General features: G+C 44.6%; 2 protein-coding genes and 1 long non-coding RNA gene across 5 annotated transcripts; 2 read left to right on the forward strand and 1 right to left on the reverse strand.

Annotated features, from left to right (window-relative positions):
* The first annotated feature begins 1,115 nt into the window (after positions 1-1,115).
* LOC133113928 (DNA-directed RNA polymerases I, II, and III subunit RPABC2) lies at positions 1,116-4,067 on the forward strand. Of its 2 annotated transcripts, none has more exons than XM_061223088.1 (5): positions 1,116-1,255; positions 1,802-1,871; positions 2,014-2,144; positions 2,403-2,474; positions 2,710-4,064. In XM_061223088.1, exons 1-5 carry the CDS (start codon positions 1,236-1,238, stop codon positions 2,798-2,800), a joined length of 384 nt encoding a protein of 127 aa, XP_061079072.1. In that variant the 5' UTR covers positions 1,116-1,235; the 3' UTR covers positions 2,801-4,064. The 2 variants fall into 2 exon arrangements, with proteins under 2 accessions (XP_061079072.1, XP_061079073.1); XM_061223089.1 differs by lacking the exon at positions 1,116-1,255 and adding an exon at positions 1,349-1,496 and having other exon boundaries at positions 2,710-4,067.
* Positions 4,068-5,503: 1,436 nt separating this feature from the next.
* LOC133113929 (uncharacterized) lies at positions 5,504-17,235 on the forward strand. Of its 2 annotated transcripts, XR_009705515.1 has the most exons (4): positions 5,504-5,713; positions 5,814-5,949; positions 6,970-7,002; positions 17,137-17,225. It is a non-coding gene; the product is annotated as an uncharacterized LOC133113929 (long non-coding RNA). The 2 variants fall into 2 exon arrangements; XR_009705514.1 differs by lacking the exon at positions 6,970-7,002 and having other exon boundaries at positions 17,137-17,235.
* Positions 10,171-16,555, reverse strand: LOC133113921 (transcription factor Sox-10-like). The gene is made up of 3 exons (XM_061223077.1): positions 16,116-16,555; positions 14,128-14,402; positions 10,171-13,147 (listed from the first exon to the last, which is right to left on the reverse strand). The coding sequence occupies exons 1-3, from the start codon at positions 16,553-16,555 to the stop codon at positions 12,387-12,389; spliced, it is 1,476 nt and encodes a 491-aa protein (XP_061079061.1). The 3' UTR covers positions 10,171-12,386.
* Positions 17,236-20,480: the final 3,245 nt, after the last annotated feature.

Here is a 20,480-nt window from a genome sequence, read left to right on the forward strand (position 1 = left end):
ATGTTGGTATCTCCATAGACTAGCCTACTCACTCCTTAAAATTGTTGTAATTATGAGGCCAGACAGTAGCCTATCTACACACTTGGCCTTTGTGTCCATGTGTATCATTCTGACCAGGTGTTTAGTATCGCTGCGGGTTTTCCTCTAGACGCGGTAACGTTGATTTTTTTAAATTGCTCATTTGAACAGCAAGGGTTAGGGCTTGAGCCACGTTGTTTGTCTATTACCTGTTAATCACTTCTACTGGTTGCATACCTGTAGAGTGATTGAACATTCGTCTGTGACTTGCTTTGTGTCTGTTTGTTTGTTTAAAAAAAAAAAAAAAATAAAAAAAAAAAAGCCCCTTGTCCTTATCTTTGTTGTACAGGTAGCAGTTGAAATTGTACTTACCTCTAGGGTCTTTCAGCGAACTTATCCCTGGTTATGGGTATGCACTTTGTTGTACGTCGCTCTGGATAAGAGCGTCTGCCAAATGCCAATAATGTAATGTAATGTAATGTAATGTGTACATTATGTACAATAAGAAATAAGCTAGCACTTATTTTATGAGACTGGAAATGTGAATCAATGGTAAAGAATCTTTACTGTAGCCTACATTTATTTCATTTGATATGCGCCGCAGCATTGTCTTTTAAAATCATGTCCGTTTTACTTCGCTTTAGTGTACTCTCTCTGTCTTTAAATTATAAATATATTAAATGGAGAAATGCATGTTTTAAAAAAGGAAGAGAATGGTCTGTGTTTATACTATGATTCTCTCCCGGTTGTTTTTCTTGGTTTATCTATATCACTTTTTATACTGTGTACTTTTGTCTCTTGTTCAGTTTAATATTAGATAATTATCCAAATTATGTTTTATTCCATTACTACATAGCCTATTTTTGTGCACATTTTGTGAATGTATACATGCATGTGACTGTCACACCCCAAGGGGTGTTAAGGTGCTTCTGCAGAAGTGATGAATACTGCTAGAAACAAACGGAAATAAAATGTGTTTGTTTTAATCAAATAATATTGTACTGCATCGTTTCCCACACTTTTAATTGGCCCCGAGTCACTGAACTGTTGCCGTAACAAACACAAGACCGTATTAACCTCCGGCCCCGGAAGTAGATGGTAGCAAAATAGTGGAAACTGCGCATGGTACGATACAGAATGTGCGCTTAAGATTAAAAGTATTTTCCCATAATAAGAAATTAGAATTACCTGGACAAACAACCAGAAGCAGGGGAAAAATGTCGGACAATGAGGATAAGTAAGTCGCTTACACGCCATTTTAATTATTTAAATTCAAATTACGTTATTTGTTAGCTAGCAAATCACACGTTCGTTGCGAATGCGCACCAATTACCCCGCTAGATAGCTGTTTATTGTTTTCTGTGCTAGCCGTTGTCCTTCGTATTTAGAAAACATCTGGCTATTTTATGACATGGGTGGATTTTATTGTTTATCAACTGACGTTACCTTACTAGCTAGCGGTAACCAACCTGTATGGGGTCAGCTTAAGTTTATATTTTCCGTTTCGGGTGTTGTGTCACGGCATGGACAACAGACAAAACATCTTTTTGGATAGTTGAAACCACAGGTTCCCAATTCAAACATGTAACTTTGGGCTACCTAACGTTAGTTAAGTATTAATTCGTTGTTACTAGTGTTGTTCTCAAATGCGATTGATTAAAACTGTGGGGTGTTTTTTGTGATTCGCAATATTAACCAGTCACAAGTGATCCGCTATCTGAAACTTGCCGTCATCGTTAGTGACGGCTGTCGTGATATTTTGTCCTTGCTCTGACTCCCTCAGTTTCGATGACGGAGATTTCGATGATGGTGAAGAAGATGAAGGATTGGACGACTTGGAAAACGTAGAAGACGTGAGTTCTTTCAGAAGACTTGTTTTCGGCATCTCTGCATTCCACTGTGTGTACTTAACTCTGCCTTGTCTTCTTCCTGCCCCCGTCCTCTTTTTCTCTTCCTTCACCTCACCGTGTCTAATTTTCGTCGCCCCCTTCTCAGGAAGACCAGGAGAACGTGCAGATACTGCCGGCGGGGGAAGGACAGCAGCCGAACCAGAAGAGAATCACCACCCCCTATATGACCAAGTACGAGAGGGCGCGGGTCCTAGGAACCCGCGCTCTGCAGATAGCGTGAGTACACGCTGTGTGTGTGTGTGTGTGTGTGTGTGTGTGTGTGTGTGTGTGTGTGTGTGCCTGAATGGGCAGAATGGGATCTGTAACCAGAATCTTGCGTCTTGCGGCTTTTAATACTCTTCTGTTAGGCCTATCTTTACCTGCATATCTTAAGGGTACTGTTGAGTTATAACAGATGATTGGATGCTTTTATGGAAAGTGAGTGTCATTCTCCTCTATATTTATGTGAATCTGTTTTTCCTTTGTCTTTGGCAGAATGTGCGCCCCAGTAATGGTGGAGTTGGAAGGAGAGACGGACCCTCTGCAAATTGCCATGAAGGAACTGAAGTCAGTAACGCATTTTTCCTTAATTTCTCTGATTCACAGTGAGGGTCATGTGACTTGGACCCAGCTGTCATAACTGTTGCTGATTGATGCAGGTTTCTCATGCTCAAGTCTAGAGCTGTGCGTCTATATCGGCATGCTGCTCCTGTGTCTGTGTGTCTGTGTGTCTGTGTGTCTGTGTGTCTGTGTGTCTGTGTGTGTGTGCGTGCGCGTGACCATGTCATCAATGCTTTTGCAGGAGCAGGAAGATTCCCATCATCATCAGAAGGTACCTACCTGATGGGAGTTACGAAGACTGGGGCTGTGATGAGCTTATCATCACTGACTAAACCAGTCCCGCCTGAACTGGCACACACCAGTACCGCCACGGACACTGAAGCCTGCTCAGATGTTCAATCAAAGCGCTGCACTGACAGACCCACTGGAGAGTCCCGGCTGATTGACTCAAACGCTCTTATCCATACAATGAACTGCTCTGATGTTCAATCAAACAGCAGTACTGACAAGACCCACTGGAGAGACCCGGCTGACTGACCCAAAAGCTCTTATCCATACAATGAACTGCTCAGACGTTCAATCAAACAGCAGTACTGACAAGACCCACTGGAGAGTCCCGGCTGACTGACCCAAAGCTCATATCCATACAATGAACTGCTCAGATGTTCAATCAAACCACAGCACTGACAAGACCCTCTGGAGAGACCCGGCTGACTGACCCAAACGCTCATATCCATTTAATGAACCATAGAATAACGGTCCCGTTTGAATATATAGGCGAGTACCGCTGTACTTCTGTGGTGTGTGGCTCCTGTATCTGGCGGTCATTTTGTAGAGCTGTGAGTTGTTATTGCAGGCACTGTCCACAAGAGGGTGTTGTAGTCCTGGGAAGAAAACTTATCCTGCCCTTGAAATAACAACACTTTGCACACCACAATTATTTGGTTTGTGAACAGGGTTTAAATAGCATGCTTCTTCGGACTTTTATTTATTTTATTTTTTTTATTTGATTACACATTTTATTAGATGACATTTTTAAAATTGGATTTTATCCTGAAATGTTGGGTAATGTTTTTTCATGCAAAGATCGAGGGCCCTTTTTGTTACACATTTAAAGTTCTGACCCAGGTCTGTACACTCTACACTTGTTCACAACTCAGAAATCACATTTACAATTGGTTCAAGACCACTTATGTATAAACTATAATGTGTTGGATAATGAAAAATAAAGAGTTGGGGGTTTTTGTTTTTTTTCCCTGAAAAGAAAATTTATGGTGTGCTATGTCGCTTAATGTCTGCTTCCCTTGTCCATTTATACGCAGTCAAATGCTCAATGTTAATTCACTTCTAATAGTTTATATCCTGTCAGACTTGCTCATGCACTGAGTTGATCTAATACTGAACATTTAAATTCTGAACTTGTTGAGTGCATCCACAAATGTATTATTTATTACTACTGTCACGTTTCCTGTGTCTCATCAGATGACTAGCGTAAAGGGTAATGACCTGTTGCTCAATACTGGCCTGCACAGGGGAGTATGCCTATGTACATCTGGCAAAGAATCCCCATAATCTCTGACCCAATGAGCTTTCATTTCTAAATCTTGGCCCCATTCCACTCTTTCAGGGACCCCTGCTTATTATAATAAGCTTTGTGTTAAACTGTTAAACTTCATCATCACAATGCCATTTCCTCATTGGCATGTCAGCTTGCAGACTCAAACTAGAGGGTGATTTAGATGGATCATATTAAGAAATGTTGATTGGGAATTTGGGAAGTTGACAGGCCACATGGTCCTCTTGCGCCACCCCAGTACATTACATTACATTATTGGCATTTGGCAGACGCTCTTATCCAGAGCGACGTACAGTTGATTAGACTAAGCAGGACTGGCTACACCGGGATTAGAACCACAGACCTTGCATGTCCCAGTCGTTTACCTTAACCACTACGCTACAGGCCACCCCAGTACTGTGTGATTGTACAGCTTCTCTCATCAAAGCACAGACTTTAGTGTTTAATATGCAAGTCATTGGCTTATATTAATGTGTTTATTGAACAAAATACATGGGTCCTGCCAGTGCAAAAAGTATGTTATTTCATCTCCATAACCTGAGAATTAGTGACCGTATGAGACCGTAGCCCACAGAAAATTCAGCATGCATAACATGTTAATTGTTATGAGACAATTTAAAGGCAGGTGACAGAATACAATGCTCAGGTGTATACAATAGGATAAAACCAATCACTCACCTTCTTCAGATGTCCCTGGCTTACTCCGTTGGAAACCTTTTATAGTTTCTAATCATGCTGAAAACAAGAATTAGTGTTTAATCTGCTAAGAACCACAATGCAAACCTTGACGAATTACAAATATGCACTTCAGAGATGATACATGTAGCGTTGCTGTATTTATTTATTTATTCGTTCATTCTTTCGTGGTGTCGCTCTGTTTGCGCCATTTGTACAAAACTATCCATTCGAGGCCAAAATACTGACTCACGCTGATGCCTGCGGCGTGATTCCTGACTGATGGAATGTGTGTGACTGCGTTTCCCCCATTCTTTAACTCTCAGTCCTCCACACACGACTGTTTGCACTGGAGGCGGCCACTAGAGGGCAGTCGGGTTCTGCCCCTTCTGACATAATTCAATATTCTATCAGGTTTTGTATGTATTTATATCACTATAAATATTGTGGGTGGAAAATATAGATAGCCTATCTAGAATAAAATATTGTATATTTCTTCCTTCGTCTGGCAGTCGGAAGGTTACCGGTTCGATACCCCCGCCCTCGGTGTTTCGAAGTGTCTCTGAGTAAGACACCTAATCCTCAATTGTTCCCAACGAACTGATAGGTACCTTGCTTGGCAGCAAATGGCCGTTGATGTGAGAATAAGAGATATCAACTGGAAAGCGCTTTGGATAAAAGCAGTCAATTTCCCATTTACGTTACTGTGCCTACCACTTTAAGCCAGACATGGGAGAATCGGTATATAAGCATGCGCAGATATTGAGTTTGGGGCCAATATTGAGCTTAGCTTCAGTCTCAACGTTTCACATGGGACCCAGTCTTGGCATCCACTAAACCCGGTTTTTAAAATGGGAGGACTGCATATCAAAGAGTTGTAAAAACATTTGTTTGCCGTCAACATACACTACAGTCCCCTCTTTAAACTTTTGGTGTGAGTGCTCGTGTTTCCAGTGCCACCAGTTCACTAACGTTAAAGCAGACGAATAAAGAGGTAAACAACATAGCTACCGCCATTCGCGATATTGGCTAACAAGCCATGTTGCATTTTTAAATAGATTAGGCGAAAGTCAGTAATGGTATCTTCATCTCAGACTCATTAGGATGATGATTTCGCTCCAAACACGACACTGAACCAAGGGACAGGTTTGCCAGAAGAGCGCACCGCGCAGACATTACAATGAAATATAATTTCATGGATTCATCTCCTTGTTCTTTAATTAATATGAGGTAAGTCATCAGCGCAATATTACTATGATGGTATCAATGTGTTTGCAGTAATTTTGATATCCTAGTTAAATTGAAGTGTCTTGACAAGTATTCAATAGTACTTTAGCAACTGTGGCCTAAGTGTTGAAGGCAAAATCGTGTCCTCGTGCCGCCACCCAAATGGTCAGCTGAGTTTTATTTGACCGGGTGTGTTTTCTCTGTTGTACTGTGCTTTGAACTGTATACCTTTTAATCATACTGTTGTAGTTGGTACTGGCTAACGTTAGATATAGCTATATTGTGTCCTCTTATTAAGCATACGTTAATGTTAGCCACATTATTTCATCCGTTTCCCCAGTTGATAGGTAGTCGTATAGGCCTACATCCTGAATATTAGGCTGCACTTCTGTGCAGGTTTTATATATGTTTACATGTGGGGTTCATTACGGAATACAAACATCAGTCAACTTGAAAATGAATTTGGCTCTATCAGTATGAGTTTTTTTTTTTAAATGTTTTTTTCCTTCTGGCTTCAACAAGACAAAAGCTTGTGTCAATCCAACCTTTAAGGAGTAGGCCTAATAACCCAATAATATGACATTTTAACCATTTGAGGAGTTATTTTTTGTTGTTTGATTGTTTGTTTGCTTTTTGTTAGTTTTTTTAAAGCCTGTGTTCCAGAACTGCATTGCTTTCAATTACCACTAATGATTGTTATGTCCACATCAGAATGTTCAGTTAAGAACATATGTCGGGGATCAGCAATTTGCGGTTCTCCAGGGCAGAAAACTGCTGGTTTCCCTTTACCTGGGAGTCCGATGTGAAGTCTGGGCAATCGGTAGCACTAATTACCTTAAGAGCCAGGGCCGAATTTGGATTCTAGGGACAGGTGATGATCCCTGGCATATGTGATCTTAAAGCATTAAGCAAAACCAGCATGATTAAGATACATTTTTTATTTATTTTAAAAGGCCTCTTCTCAAAATCTATTTAAGTCTTTGGTCCAATGATCAACATCAACTTGTTTTTGAATAATTGCAGAATGCTGAGCGAGGGTTTGCAGGGGTGAGCCAGGTATGTTATACGTGCTCATATTTGTTAAATGAATTCATTTATAGCAGTGGAATATGTGGTTCCAACATGTTTTTCTGGATGGCTGTCATACCGTAATGTTCAGCAATGGGCAGAGTGACATGAAACGCGTGGCAGAAAAAACTATCTAGAAACACTAGTTGGGTAAATCTTGCATGGAAAATGCTGTCAAGCTGAGGTATGGGCAGGGTGAATATAGGTGCCATGGGGCGCAGGGGTTGGTGGTCGCCCCACCCATTACAAATGCCACCAAAAGCCAAACTTTCTTTTTGTTTTTGGTTTTTTGTTCAACATTGCTTTTTCAAATGTTGGTCGTTTTATTCCAAACTCCCTTCCCTCAGACATGTTGCCAAGCACATGAAATATTATCCTCTCGCACGTGCACAGCCTTTGCTGCGGCCTCAGAAAGAGCTATGGTGTGGAGTCTCCTCCTGGTCTTCCCTTCTGCGGATGGGTTGTCACGTACGCCAGACTGTGCACACTACACGGCCTCTCCCGCAGACACAAGTCACACCTCTCGTACTCGCCGGCACACGAACAAAGGCAACCCATTGTGCGCTGGGAGGAAGTGGGTTCCGTCTCCATGACAACAGGGGAACCCTGCCCAAAGCCAGGGAGAGGGAGGGAGCCACTCCCCTGATTGAGAGCGGTTTTGTGCAGGTGACACTGATACCCAAGGCCCTGGTGTTTTTGGGTCCTGTTGCATTCCTGCCCGGGACAGAGTCAGGGGAAGGAAGACAGGTGATGGGGGGGGGAAGGGGAGGGGAGAGAGGGGTGCACCGTGGCCTAGTTGGCGCTTGGAAAAGTTAAAATATTTCTGCCTTTCATAATCAGTGGTATGCAGGTACTGCTGGCACAGCCCCACTGCAGGTAAGGAGATACACACAAACACACCTGTGCTCATTAAGCAGGGATACTGTAGAGGGGTGTCCGATCTTATCCCAAAAGGGCTGGTGTGGGTGCAGATTTTGTCTTAGCCCATCACTATGACAACTAATTCACTCATTGTCTTCAGCCAAAAACTTGATAAATAGTCTTTGTGCTGAACTAAAGCCGGCCCTTCTCAGATAAGACTGGACACCTCTGCTGTAGGGGAACAGTAGAATGGCTCTATAGAATAAATGGTTTGGACCAGGACATGAAATGGAAACTTAATTGAATTGTAAAAAAATCTGTAGATTTCTTTCGTAAACTGATGGGCGTGGCACACCTGCATACTTGTTCACCTGCTCTTATCTGACCTGCACAGATTAATTTACGTCTATCCTCTCTTCCTTACTCTTCCAGTCTGCCCTCTATCCTCCTTCGGACTGAGAGTATGATGTCACATCCCTTCTGCTCCATACGTCTTCCTCCCTCTGCGCATCCATATTTCCCCCTCTCTCCCCCCCGTTCTCTCTCCCTCCACAGTTTGGGAATGTCTTAATCCCATTACAGCCTAAATCTAATGAGTGTGGGGGGGGGGCTGTGTGTATGAAAGTCCCTTTGTGTCCCTGCAAAAGCTACAGGCCAGTGCAATTTTGAGCATGGCTCTCTCTCTCTCTCTCTCTCTCTCTCTCTCTCTCTCTCTCTCTCTCTCTCTCTCTCTCTCTCTCTGTCTCTCTGTCTCTCTGTCTCTCTCTCTCTCACTCTCCCCAGCTCTCGCTCTTTCTATCCCTCACACACACACACACACACTCACACACTCTCTCTCTCACTCTCTCTCACCATCATTCTCCCTCACTCTGCCCCCTTCCCTCCTCCTCATTCCGTAGCTCAATGGGTCTCTTTGTCTGACCAAAGTATCACACAGCCGATTAAAGGGGGAATTAGAGGCTGGCTTAACCCACCGCGCGCATGCACACACGCATGCACACACGCACACACACATGCACACGCACACACGCAGGCACACACACACACACACGTGCACATACACACACACACAAGTACATACACACGCAGGCACACACGCACATGCACATACACACACACATACGCACACACACAGGCACACACATACACACACACACACGTGCACATACACACAAGTACATGCCTGCAGGCACCCACACATGTACACGCAGGCACACACATGCGCATACACACAAGTACACGCACGCAGGTGCACACACGCATGCACATACACACAGACATTAGGACACACACGTATGCCTAGGTGCATGTGGGATTTTCATTAAAGGTCATTTGCTGCTGCTCTCAGCCTTTGACGGTCTGCTGAATTAAACCGGAGCTAAGACTGCTATGGCCTGCAGGTTGGCAGTGTCCTGTAGCACTAATTAGTTTACTGCGCGGTTTGAGTCTTGTGCAAGCTCTTCATCTCGCAATGCGTGATAATGCGTTGCATATGCACTACATTTTGAGTTCAAATCATGCTGCAGTGCATTTGCCTGTGCACCTGTTCCCGACATATCAAATGGCGTCAGGAGGGGGATGGTCCTCTTCACCTCCAGAGGAAGAGGATTGGTTGACCTTCATCACTCCCGGGAGAGGATGGGTTAATCCACAGGTATCAAACTCCAGTCCTGGAGGGCCGCAGTGTCTGCTGGTTTTTGGGATGTTCTCGGCACCCGTGGTTCATTCAAGTCATTGATTGGCTAAAGAATCCACACAAGGCCTTGATTGACAGCTGATTGATTGTAAGGAAGCCCCAACAACCTGCAGACACGGCGGCCCCCTGGGAATTCAGTTTGACACCCCTGGGTTAATCTGTATCGCTCCCCAGATGAGTGCTCGAGCAGGTTGCATCTGGATGTGGATCCAGTTTTAAAACTTATCCTGAAGTGATATCCTGGTATTGCTGTGGCTCACATTTGACAGATTACACTTCCTCCCCCCTCCCCCCCCCCCACATGTAGTTGTAATCCCAAGGGACCCTGACTGTCAAACCCATCCACCTGCTGGAAAGAAGCTGATCGAGTCCCATCAGCAAGTTCTACAGGCTGACTCGCACATCTTGCACCTGAAACTGTGATGTCTTTAACCATTCAGCACAGCCTGTCTTTAAGAAGCACCTTAATGGAGTGAGGCACCCTGCTTTTTCTGTTAGTATGGGTCACCTGCATATGCACTGTATGTGTCACCTGCACATCACGGCAGAGCTGCAGGTGATTAATACCAATGGGATATATATTTGCAAAAGCACGCATCTGTGAAAACAGAAATGTATTTATTTAGTCTGAGAGAAGTTAATTAGCCACCATGTCATGCGGGTCTCAATCATGCTGATATCTACAGCTGGTTTGGTTTCCGCTGACAACAGTAACCATGAAAGTAAATTAAGAACAAAAACAACAGTCAAGTGTTTGCAACATGTCAGAGGACAGGGGGTAAGAACACAGTATCAGCAAATATAAATAATTACAGTATTTTTAATATTTAACAATACAAATTTTAACAATGGTAGCAGGTCTTACATTTTCTGTTGTAAAAATGGACTAAAGTAATATAAGTTGGAAACGCAACTACAATATAAAAAAAAATCTGCAAACTACGATGCCAAAAAAATATATATCCAAAACATGGCTGGACAGGAAAGCAAGCATATTTTTAACAAGGTAACATAGAAATTGTTTAAATTAATAGAATGATGGAAGGCTCTTATTATAAAAAGGTATACTGTGTATAAATCACATGCGTTTGAACGATGATGAATATTTCATGGTGTGCTTCACATTGTGGGGGGGGGGGGGGGCAGGCCTGTGGTGGGAGAGGAAGCTTCCCAGATTTGAGTCCAGAGTCGCTGTGAGATAGTGGGAACCTGCGGTATTCCACTTTTCCCGCTCCGAGACCGATACACAAGGCAAGTCACGGCGTGTCGCGGAGTGCATTTCCCAACCGATTACATTATAATCTCTGTCATAAGCTTCGTATTCTGTACGTACAGTGAGAAACAACGCTTGGCAATCCCTAAAACGAGCCGCTTGTCGATGAATACGAAAATCGTAATGTGGATTTTGGCAGGAACTACGGTAAGCCCTGTGAAACTGGCACGCTAATGGCTGTGTAAATGTGCACAGGTCAGAGACGCAGTACTCGCGGGCTGCTAATGCTGAGGAGATGTATGTGAATTGTTAAGGCATGTGGTACAACACACAAAATGTATACCTGGCACCACTTGGCACCAAAAGGCACTTAAATGCTGGCTGACCCACTCGCTCAGGAACTTGTGCATCCGGTTCATATTATACCTGGCACCCGGGCGGACTACCTTTCGAGATACAGAATATGGTTCTTTGAAGTTTGCACGAAAGCTGCTGAAAAAGGCTAAAGAGCAAATACTTTACACTAAATATGTACATTTCAAAAGTCAATCAAAAATATTTCCAAAAGGGCAGTGACGCAGGCTTTTCAGTGTAATAATGGCAACAACAAAAACAACACAGATGACAAGGGTGATAATAATAGTAATAATAATAATAATAATAATAATAACAACATTGATGACAACAATAGTGATATATTGTTTTATGGTAACAAAAAAATAGCCTTCATTTTGGTTAATAGAAAATAATTATTTATATATAACAATTCATGAATGTATTAATTTTTGTAACCTTTGAATTTCCTTCCTCAAACAATGCGTATTGCTAGGAAACCAGCAGTTAACACTGAAGTCTGATGTTGGTGCTGGGAAATGTATATCCATCAAATTGCAACATATTTATGTACAACATATCCGGTGCAATATGAATACATGGAAAAATGTGTTTATTTCATTTCAAACTACCTTGTGCTAATATCTGTAGAAAACATCTTGTGCTGTATTTACTGAAAAGTAATTTCTGTTTGTTTTTTGGCCTCAACACATTTTTGGTGGTGTTTACTACTGTCACTGTTCTGACAAAAACATACCGGTATTTATAAATATATTTCTAATTGAGGATTCACCCGTACTGTAAGTACATAACCTGTGGCACTAGAAGATATTGGGAATAATATTGCTACACACAATGTGTAGGCAGGCGAAGATGTGCTGAATCTTTCTTTAAACATCACAACATGCTCCTGTGATTTCCTCTTTCTTCCTGTCTGACGATATGATGGAAGACCATCCTTTCTTAATTATTGCTCATGCTCAATTTCAAAAAATTTTTGTCTTGTTTTTTCATACTCCCCTTTCGCCGAGAAGATTCACAGGACGGCAAGCCTCTGCTCCACATGGACAAGGGTCACGGGTTGCACCATATTGACCTAAAAACCCTTCAAGCTTTGTACCGTAGAACTCTTTTAACACCTCCCAGTCTGTCTCCCAAAACGGGACTGTTACGCATGTTTCATCCACGCTGAGGCACGACATCCCACGACCCAACCTCAACCCCCCCCCCCCCCAAAATCTGGGACTCTGAAGTGAGGCTCAACCTGCCTCAGGGGCGGGACAGGGTGGTGTAGACGGGCTGTTCCCAGTGAGGCGGGCTGTGAGACTGTGGCACGCTGGCGGGGTCGGCGATGGCGGTGTACAGGGGCCGCTGCGCGGGGCCCATGTAGGAGAAGGCGGAGTAGAGGCCGGCGGGCTGGCCGGGGTGGCTGTAGTAGGAGCTGGAGGGCTGGTGTTCGGCGTAGTCGAACTGGGCCCTGGAGGCCAGCGCCGGGAAGGCCGAGCCGTAATGGGGCAGGCTGAGCGGGGTGTAGGTGACGTGCGCCCCGCCCGAGGGCGTCTCCGAGAAGTGGGCCCCGGCGCCCGCCCCGCCCTCGCTCTTGATCTGGGCCTTGGAGCCGTCGGAGGTCAGGGTGGAGGACTGGTGCGACGGCTGCTTGGACAGCCAGGTGGCGGAGTGTCCGCTGGCCGCCGCCAGGGCCGAGGAGATGCCGTAGGCGTAGGGCGAGGCGGAGGACCCCGCCGCTCCCGCCCCGCCCGGGTGCCCGTTGGGCGGCAGGTACTGGTCGAACTCGTTCACGTCGAACGGCTCCATGTTGGCCATCACCTCGTGGCTGATCTCGCCGATGTCCATGTTGCCAAAATCTATGTGGGGCTTTCCTCCTGTCCCGGACCCGGATCCCCCCTCCCCTCCGCCCACCAGCCCTCCGCGGGACCCCCCTCCACCGTCTCTCTTCCCGTCCACGGACTTCCCGGACTGCAGCTCGGTTTTTGGGGTGGTGGGTGGAGTCGGGGGACTGTGACTCTGGCCTGCGAGGAGACACAATTCTCGTTAGAAATAATGAAGAGAAACAACAGAGCGCAGAGCAGACAGGAAGAGAGCGCGGCTAAACCCCTCCCCTTCCTGTGTGATCTCGGCTCATGGGCCTTGGGTGTAGCTGGAGCCCCACAGCTCGCCGTGTGAAAAGAGCTAGCCCTGGAGTTACCCGGCGTATTTGCCATTTGCTCCTGGTGCTGGTTTTCACAGAGGCTTTGGATGAGGCTTTGGGCGGGAAGCATCTGCTGGGTTGCCTCTGGTCCTGGAAAGACTAGCTTTCCAGTCATGGAAAACGCCAGCAAAAAATGTTTTTCTTTCTGCTCTAACAATTTTTGTTCGCTTATGGATCACATGGTAGCACAAAATTTTGATAACGTAAACTCACCGTGCTCCGAACACCAAGTTAGCTCGCTATGTTTCGAAAAGTGCACCTTTTATGATGATGAAGTTTCATAAAAACTCATAAAAAAAGTCACATACGCAATCCATCATACAGTGACATAGTAATGGCGATTGCTAATGAGAGACCACAAACCTGGCATAACAGATTGAATAGGTGTTTGGACCATCATCTGAAAAAAGTAAAAATAAAAAATGCCAACCACCGTGAGCTAACACAGGGACGTTGTGCAGTTATTTGTCATTTTCTCTATTTTAGTGTCTGGGATAGTCAGTAAGCAACCATACTCATAAACCACATTCCTCAGGAGAAAAACTACCATTGAACGGACATTAACCTCTAGTGGAAGTGAGCATGGTGAGTTTATGTTACTGGTACTTGTACATTGCCTCCAGCAGCTTTGGGCTTACAGTTGCGGGTGGTGTCCGTCGGCCAGTGGCTCACCTGCAGGGTGCGGGTGTGGGTGTGGGTTTGGGTGGGGGTGTGGATGTCTGTCGGCCAGCGGCTCACCTGCGGGGTGCAGGTGGGGGTGTGGGTGGGGGTGTGGGTGGTGTCCGTCGGCCAGGGGCTCACCTGCGGGGTGCGGGTGGGCGTGCGGGTGGTGTCCGTCGGCCAGCGGCGACCCGGCCGCCCCGGCGTGGCCCACGTCCAGATGCAGGCTCTTGAAGTGCGCCTGGCTGTGGCTGACCTCCCCCTCGGAGTGGCCGTCGGCCTCGGAGCCCGAGCCGGGCTTGCCGTTCTTGCGGCGGCGCGGCTGGTACTTGTACTCGGGGTAGTCCTTCTTGTGCTGCTTCCGCAGCCGCTCCGCCTCCTCGATGAACGGCCGCTTGTCGTTCTCGTTCAGGAGCCTGCGACATGGACAGGGGGGGGGGGGGGGCTGTTACCAAGACCGGGCTTGATGCAGTGTTGGATACTATGTTAGGCAAACTGGACAGTACGTACACTTAAGGGGGCGGGAAAAGGCGAGCTTTGCTAGGCTGAATGGCCTGTTCTTGCCATTACCTTATGTTGTGTTGTGTCGTGTTGTGTTGTGACAATGGAGAGGATTTGGCGGAGTTTCCGGCGAATTGGCCGTCGGCTGAGGTGCCTGACCAATAAGGGAGGCAGCAGAATGCACGGAGCCGTTTAGCCTTGAAGCACAGCCCGCGACTGAATGCGAGTGAGCGCGAATCGGGGATGGTTACGTAAGATCTAGGCGGAGTGACGCATGCAGGTCCATTTCAGTGTACCTGAATCGATGGCGTTTGGAGGCAAATGAAGGGGCTGCCAATTCGGGGCTCTTTTTCACTGTGTAATAACTGATGAACAGGTCAACTTTCAGCACACCGCACTATGTTCTATGACTTTTCCACCGAGTGACACTTTCAATTCACAGATTGAAAAATAAATGGAGGAAGGGGGAATGGCTGAACTAGATAGTGTGAAAAATTTTATTTTAGAAAAATGAACAATTATTGCTGTAAGGTTTATACTCTAACTAGTTTAATCTGCAATGATAATAGTGAGGGAAATGTATGCATCCATACTATAGTCTACTTTAAACTATTTTCGACATAACCCTGTTCTGTAATTTAGAACTTGTTCAATAAATGTGTGTATATGACTGTATATTAGTAAATACGAGCTACAGCTACTCTGTAAACATAATTCCAGTGCAAGGGTATGTACTGTCGTATAACTTTTAGATTAATGTTAATTCATTGGACAGTGCGATCACTGCTTAAATGAGAACTTCGGGCTTTGCCACGAAGGAACTTTCCACGCAACATAACTGAATTATAAAATGTGAAGACAGTTGTACAAATATATGTAACTGAAGGTCAGAAATATGCACAATCATGCAAGAGCTCGACGTTAAGCCCTTCGTTTGCTAGAGAAGGACTCGCTGTGTAGTCTATGCAGTAGTAATTTGCTGACTCACTATGGCGACCGATCATGAAGTTCACACCGCATACTATGCCGTTACAATTCCGCACTGCCATGCTTTATTAAACATGAATGCATGAATCTGATTTGCATTTGGAATGTGGGTCGTCTCAGCGTTGAATCATATGCCAGATTTCTACTATATATATATATATCACAATATCACAATTTACCACTTCAGACACTGATGCCAGCACTACCATTAAAACCAGAAGCTTAATTTCTGTCTTTGGAGCGCATTCTTTTCAAAGGATTTCACCCCAAACTATTTTGGGTTCTCCTTTTTCACAGACATGCAGTCAAAAACGACAACGGGCAATGATGTAAACAAATAATCTGTCTTCCTTAGACAACCTGAGGATTTATTTTATTAAGTTGCTTCTGACTTCATGGTGAAGAAGGTGACTCGGCACAGTGCTAACCGAATGATTAATAAAAACGGTCATCAAAGACAAAACAAGCCACAGGTTAGTTTGCCCATGACGCAAGCCTATATCCTCATGCGTCACCAGGTGGGAGGTTTTCATTTACAAAAATGAAGAGACACTGCATTGGAGTCATTTCTGCATTGGAGTCATAAAAACAAACAGACAATAAGATGGACTGATTTCCTAACCGCAGGAGTGACTTCTTACCTCCAGAGTTTGCCCAGGGTCTTGCTGAGCTCCGCGTTATGCAGGTGCGGGTACTGGTCGGCCAGCTTTCGGCGCGCGGCCTGCGCCCACACCATGAAGGCGTTCATGGGCCTCTTCACGTGGGGCTTGCTCTTGTTGCCCGAGTTGACGCGGACGGGCATGGGCACCAGGGTCCAGTCGTAGCCGTTGAGCACCTGGCTGACCGCCTCGCGGATGCCGATGGGGAAACGCTCGTCCTCGTCGTCCGACTTCACCGCTATGCCGCCGGCGGCCCCGCCCGCCTCCTCGCCCATTCCGGACACCTGCCCCGGCGGCCCGGCCAGAGGCGAGTCCCGCCCCCCCGCCGCCCCGGACGAGTGTCCCGGCGACAGCGAACGGCCGTCGTCCGAGCCCCCCGGACTCATCTCCACTTCAGACAAGCTCTGCTCCTCTCCTGACATTTCTCTGATTCTCCTCTTGAATTGTATTTGATGAAATTTTTTTTTTTTTTTTTTTTTTTTTTTTTTTTTTTTTTTAATATAGCCCCTTCCACAGGTAAGTGAAGAAACAAAAGCGTGAAAACTGCAGGTTAACTTATTTTGATGAATGATTCATACATACGCCTGTGGCTGTGTCAGTCACAGCTTGGCCCCTCCCCGTCCCTTCCTAATGGGCAGCAGTGGATTATTTATTTTTCTACACTTTTAATGTGACATTTTCGTTGTACGGTCCAGCTTATATAAACTCCCAGTTCGTTTCAGCTGAAGCCCTTCGTCTCCGTTACGGAATTCTGTGAACAGTCCACGCCGATGTTCTCTCCATACGGAGAAGCGCAGTCCCCAGGAAAGTTACCTTGGCTCTGGCTATGCCTCTCTCACACAAGCCACTCCTCCGTCTTGAAATTCCAGCGAAATGTCCTCTTCCAATGTCCGTAGTTGAAATGTCTCCAATCACACACCTTAAAAGTAAGAAAGGAACATTAAAAGGAAAAGTCAAATTAAAAACCTATTCAACTCTTAATGTATGCTATTATTTGCAACAGACCAGTCTCCAGGACTAGGGCAGGATCTAGGCATAGGCCCAGGCGCCAAGGGCAGCATCCATCTGGGAGGTGCCAAACCGATACAGAATTGAATCACACCGCCCGCCCCCCCCCCCCTCCCCTCCAATCAGCCAGTCCACAATCTCATCCCACCCAGGGCAACGAAAGGCTAGAACGGCGTTTCTCCAGGATTGTCATTTAAATCAGGTGAATGCGCTTATTTTCCCCTCCAGTGTAAGTCAGTCTGGCTCAGAACATCTGCTGGCTGTAATGTAATTGTCCTGGTAGAATTGATCCATGTAATCAGTTTGAGTCTCAGCTTAGTGTTGTGAAGGATGGTAATGGCAGAACCATTAGTAGCTGAATATTTACACAGGCCTACACAACTATTTTGTGTCAAGCCAAGAACCATTCTGCAACTTTTTTTTATTCCTGAATAAATACATAAAGATGTATTCGCACATAAAGGTGTGTACTAGGATGTTGCCAAAGCAGCAAATTTCACTTTTTCACTTTTTTTTTGGGGGGGGGGGGCTGAATTAGAGATTAATTTGGATCTTAGGTCTTTGATCTAATATTAATATTTGGTAATCATAATGGGTGATAACGATGGCGCATCAACATGATCAAATTGATGACCTAGGATGACGCACTCGGAAGACTAATCTCAAAATAATGCTATAAGGGGGTATGTTTAAAACGGCACGAGTGTCGGAATGTTTTATTTCTCCATTCACAGATCGGCCTCAATTCACCAGAGCATCGCAGGCCCCTCTATGTTATTGCAGCCCAAGCCTCGTTCGCGCTAACAAGCTACTGTTTAAGGCTTGGCAGTTATTGCAAGTTCCCCGGAGAGCAAGTGTTGGAATGGCACGAGTCTGTACCTACACAGGGCTTTGCTTTATACCTCAAGAGTTCTTAAATAAACAGAAGCCGGCGCTGGAAATATAAACCGCATGTGGGTCTGTGTGTCTGCGTGTGTGTGAATTGGACAGTGTGTATTTGTGAGAGAGTGACAGAGAGTGTGTATGTTGGTAAAATGTCGGGTTTTGTCCATAGTAAGGTTATGCTGCGCGGTGGACGTGAACCCGGCATTTTAATTAAGAGAGGGCGTGAACGGCAGTAACACAAATATACATATTTAGACTTGATTACAGCCTGGAACGGAGAGATTGGCATACAGAAGCGAGGCCACGCCCCTGCTGCATGGCACTACATTTAACGCGTTGCCATTTATTGTAAAAAAAATATATATTATTATATAGTCGGTGTTTACCAGTCTTATAGCTACTGTCTTGTCAATCCTCCCATCACACGTCGTCTCTGGATCAGCTGTAGTAGGCTACTGGATATTGGATGCCACGCACCTGGTCACATCATACCACAAATACTCTCGGATGTTCTGGTTCTTTTCGCCAAGTCACGAGCCGTGGACCGCGGCCTGTGTTAAATTACTGCTTCGCCTCTGAGTCACAACCCCGCACCTCAGACTACGAGGGATTTGTCATACGGAACCAAAATTAGCGTTTAATTAACATCAAAGCTTTAACAGCACGGTGTGTATAGGCTACGGTGCGGCATGCTGGGTATCCGCTCGTGTTAACATAGGCGTATTTCCGCAACATGCCACAGCTAGAAGAGCCGCTCTGTCTGGGCCGTGCTTGCACATAGACCACTATTTTGGCACAAATATGTATCTTGGTACCTGTATTTTCTTTCTGTCGCGGCATATTAGCCTACATAGTTTTAGATTTTTGTTGTTACTGTCTGTTACTAATTTCACCCATTAAACCCTAAACCCATGCATAACATCTCTTAATCTGTTAATATTGTGTTTTTGTTTGTAGGAGTAATTTGACAGTTTGATAGCTGGGTGGTAGGATGATGTAACATGAAATTCACCGACGGTCCTGGTCCAGCGCAGGCACTCCAGTTCTCCGCGTTTCCAGAACAGAGCGCCTCTGTGTTTCGACCCCGACACGTTCCGTTTTGTCAATGAACACACTGCGCCTACAAAGCGTGCTTTCTACAGCCTGCGCGTCAATTAAGCTTGAACCTCAGTGACACAAATCGCTGTCTGTCTATTGATCCTAAGCAATATAACTATATTTGGAACAATTTTCTATATATAGGTCACTATAATATAGTACTTATTAATTTTCACCGTTAATTCGTCACGGTTTAATTAATTTAGTCGAATTACGTAGTCGGATCGACCTTAAATAATACAACATTGATTTTCCTATAGGCCTAAGCGGTGTTTACGTTTCAGGAGACAAAATAATTCGAGTAACGCATGCCACGTATATGCCAAGAAATAAGCACAAAGTAACAGTTTATTGCTCGCTTAATAAAAAAACTAAATGAAAATGCTTAGGCTCCTGGCGCAAAAAATAAATGGATCCAGCTTTTTCGTGTTTACTCTGCATAAGCGTATCTTAATTTGAAGTAAGACGGAGAGAGTAGAAGGAATTAATAGCTGTTTGAAGGTTAAATGCTCGATTATAAAACGATTAATTGTTTTTTAGCAGTCTGGAATATTTTCAGTTGTGTCGAAAATGAAGGAATTTGTTTAAGAAAATATTGACTTTCTCAAATTACGCATTTAATGTAGGCCAACTTTTCGAAGTTCAGTAGCATATTCTTAATTGCACACATTTGATCTGTATATTAACCATAACATATTAACCACTACACAGCAGGGTGTAAATTCAGCTCTAGAGCACACTTTTCACCGATAAAATTAATTGCCTATCTAAGTATGTACTCGAGGAAATTTTGTAAATAGTTTTTTTTTTTTTTTTTTAAAGGCTACTCGATACTATGCGGCGATAGTAAATATATTATCTTTTTCCATCCTGTTTATAGTTTGGGTTCATGCGAAATCAGTAAACGATATAGACAGTGAACAATTTATTTGGAGCGTGGTGAGCATTATAGTTCAGGTAGCCGTTTAAAAATATGGTTCAAATATAGCCTATTTTGAATGGCGCGATCATAAACTTTGTTTAAAAAAAAAACTCAACAAAATATGTAGAACAATACATATAGTAGCACAGCTGTAAACTAGGCTACATGTTCATATCCTAATGGCCAGGATAATTCAACTACACATAAACGTATGTCGGAAGAATTCACCCTGCTTTGAAACTTTTCACATTGTGCCCTCTTGCACCTTAAAATTAAATGCACTGAAATATATTTCTCGCCTTCACCCACAATAAAACACACATTTATGCCGCAGAGAAATAACTGACAAAATGTCGATTGCAACAAGCTCTTCCAGTCTCTGCTCATTACATGATGCTGCCAGGGCACGCTTAATGATTGTAGTACCTGTGCTT

Source organism: Conger conger, chromosome 16 (genome assembly GCF_963514075.1).
Source record: "Conger conger chromosome 16, fConCon1.1, whole genome shotgun sequence".
NCBI classification, from domain to species: domain Eukaryota; kingdom Metazoa; phylum Chordata; class Actinopteri; order Anguilliformes; family Congridae; genus Conger; species Conger conger.

Coding starts and splice junctions, on each gene's coding strand:
- LOC133113928 (XM_061223088.1), top strand. CDS start 1,236: ATGTCGGACAATGAGGATAA. Junction 1,256..1,801: donor ATGTCGGACAATGAGGATAA/GTAAGTCGCTTA, acceptor TGACTCCCTCAG/TTTCGATGACGGAGATTTCG. Junction 1,872..2,013: donor ACTTGGAAAACGTAGAAGAC/GTGAGTTCTTTC, acceptor CCCCCTTCTCAG/GAAGACCAGGAGAACGTGCA.
- LOC133113921 (XM_061223077.1), bottom strand. CDS start 16,555: ATGTCAGGAGAGGAGCAGAGCTTGTCTGAAGTGGAGATGAGTCCGGGG. Junction 14,403..16,115: donor ACCCTGGGCAAACTCTGGAG/GTAAGAAGTCAC, acceptor TCCATGTCGCAG/GCTCCTGAACGAGAACGACA. Junction 13,148..14,127: donor CGCCCACCCGCACCCCGCAG/GTGAGCCCCTGG, acceptor GTCTCCTCGCAG/GCCAGAGTCACAGTCCCCCG.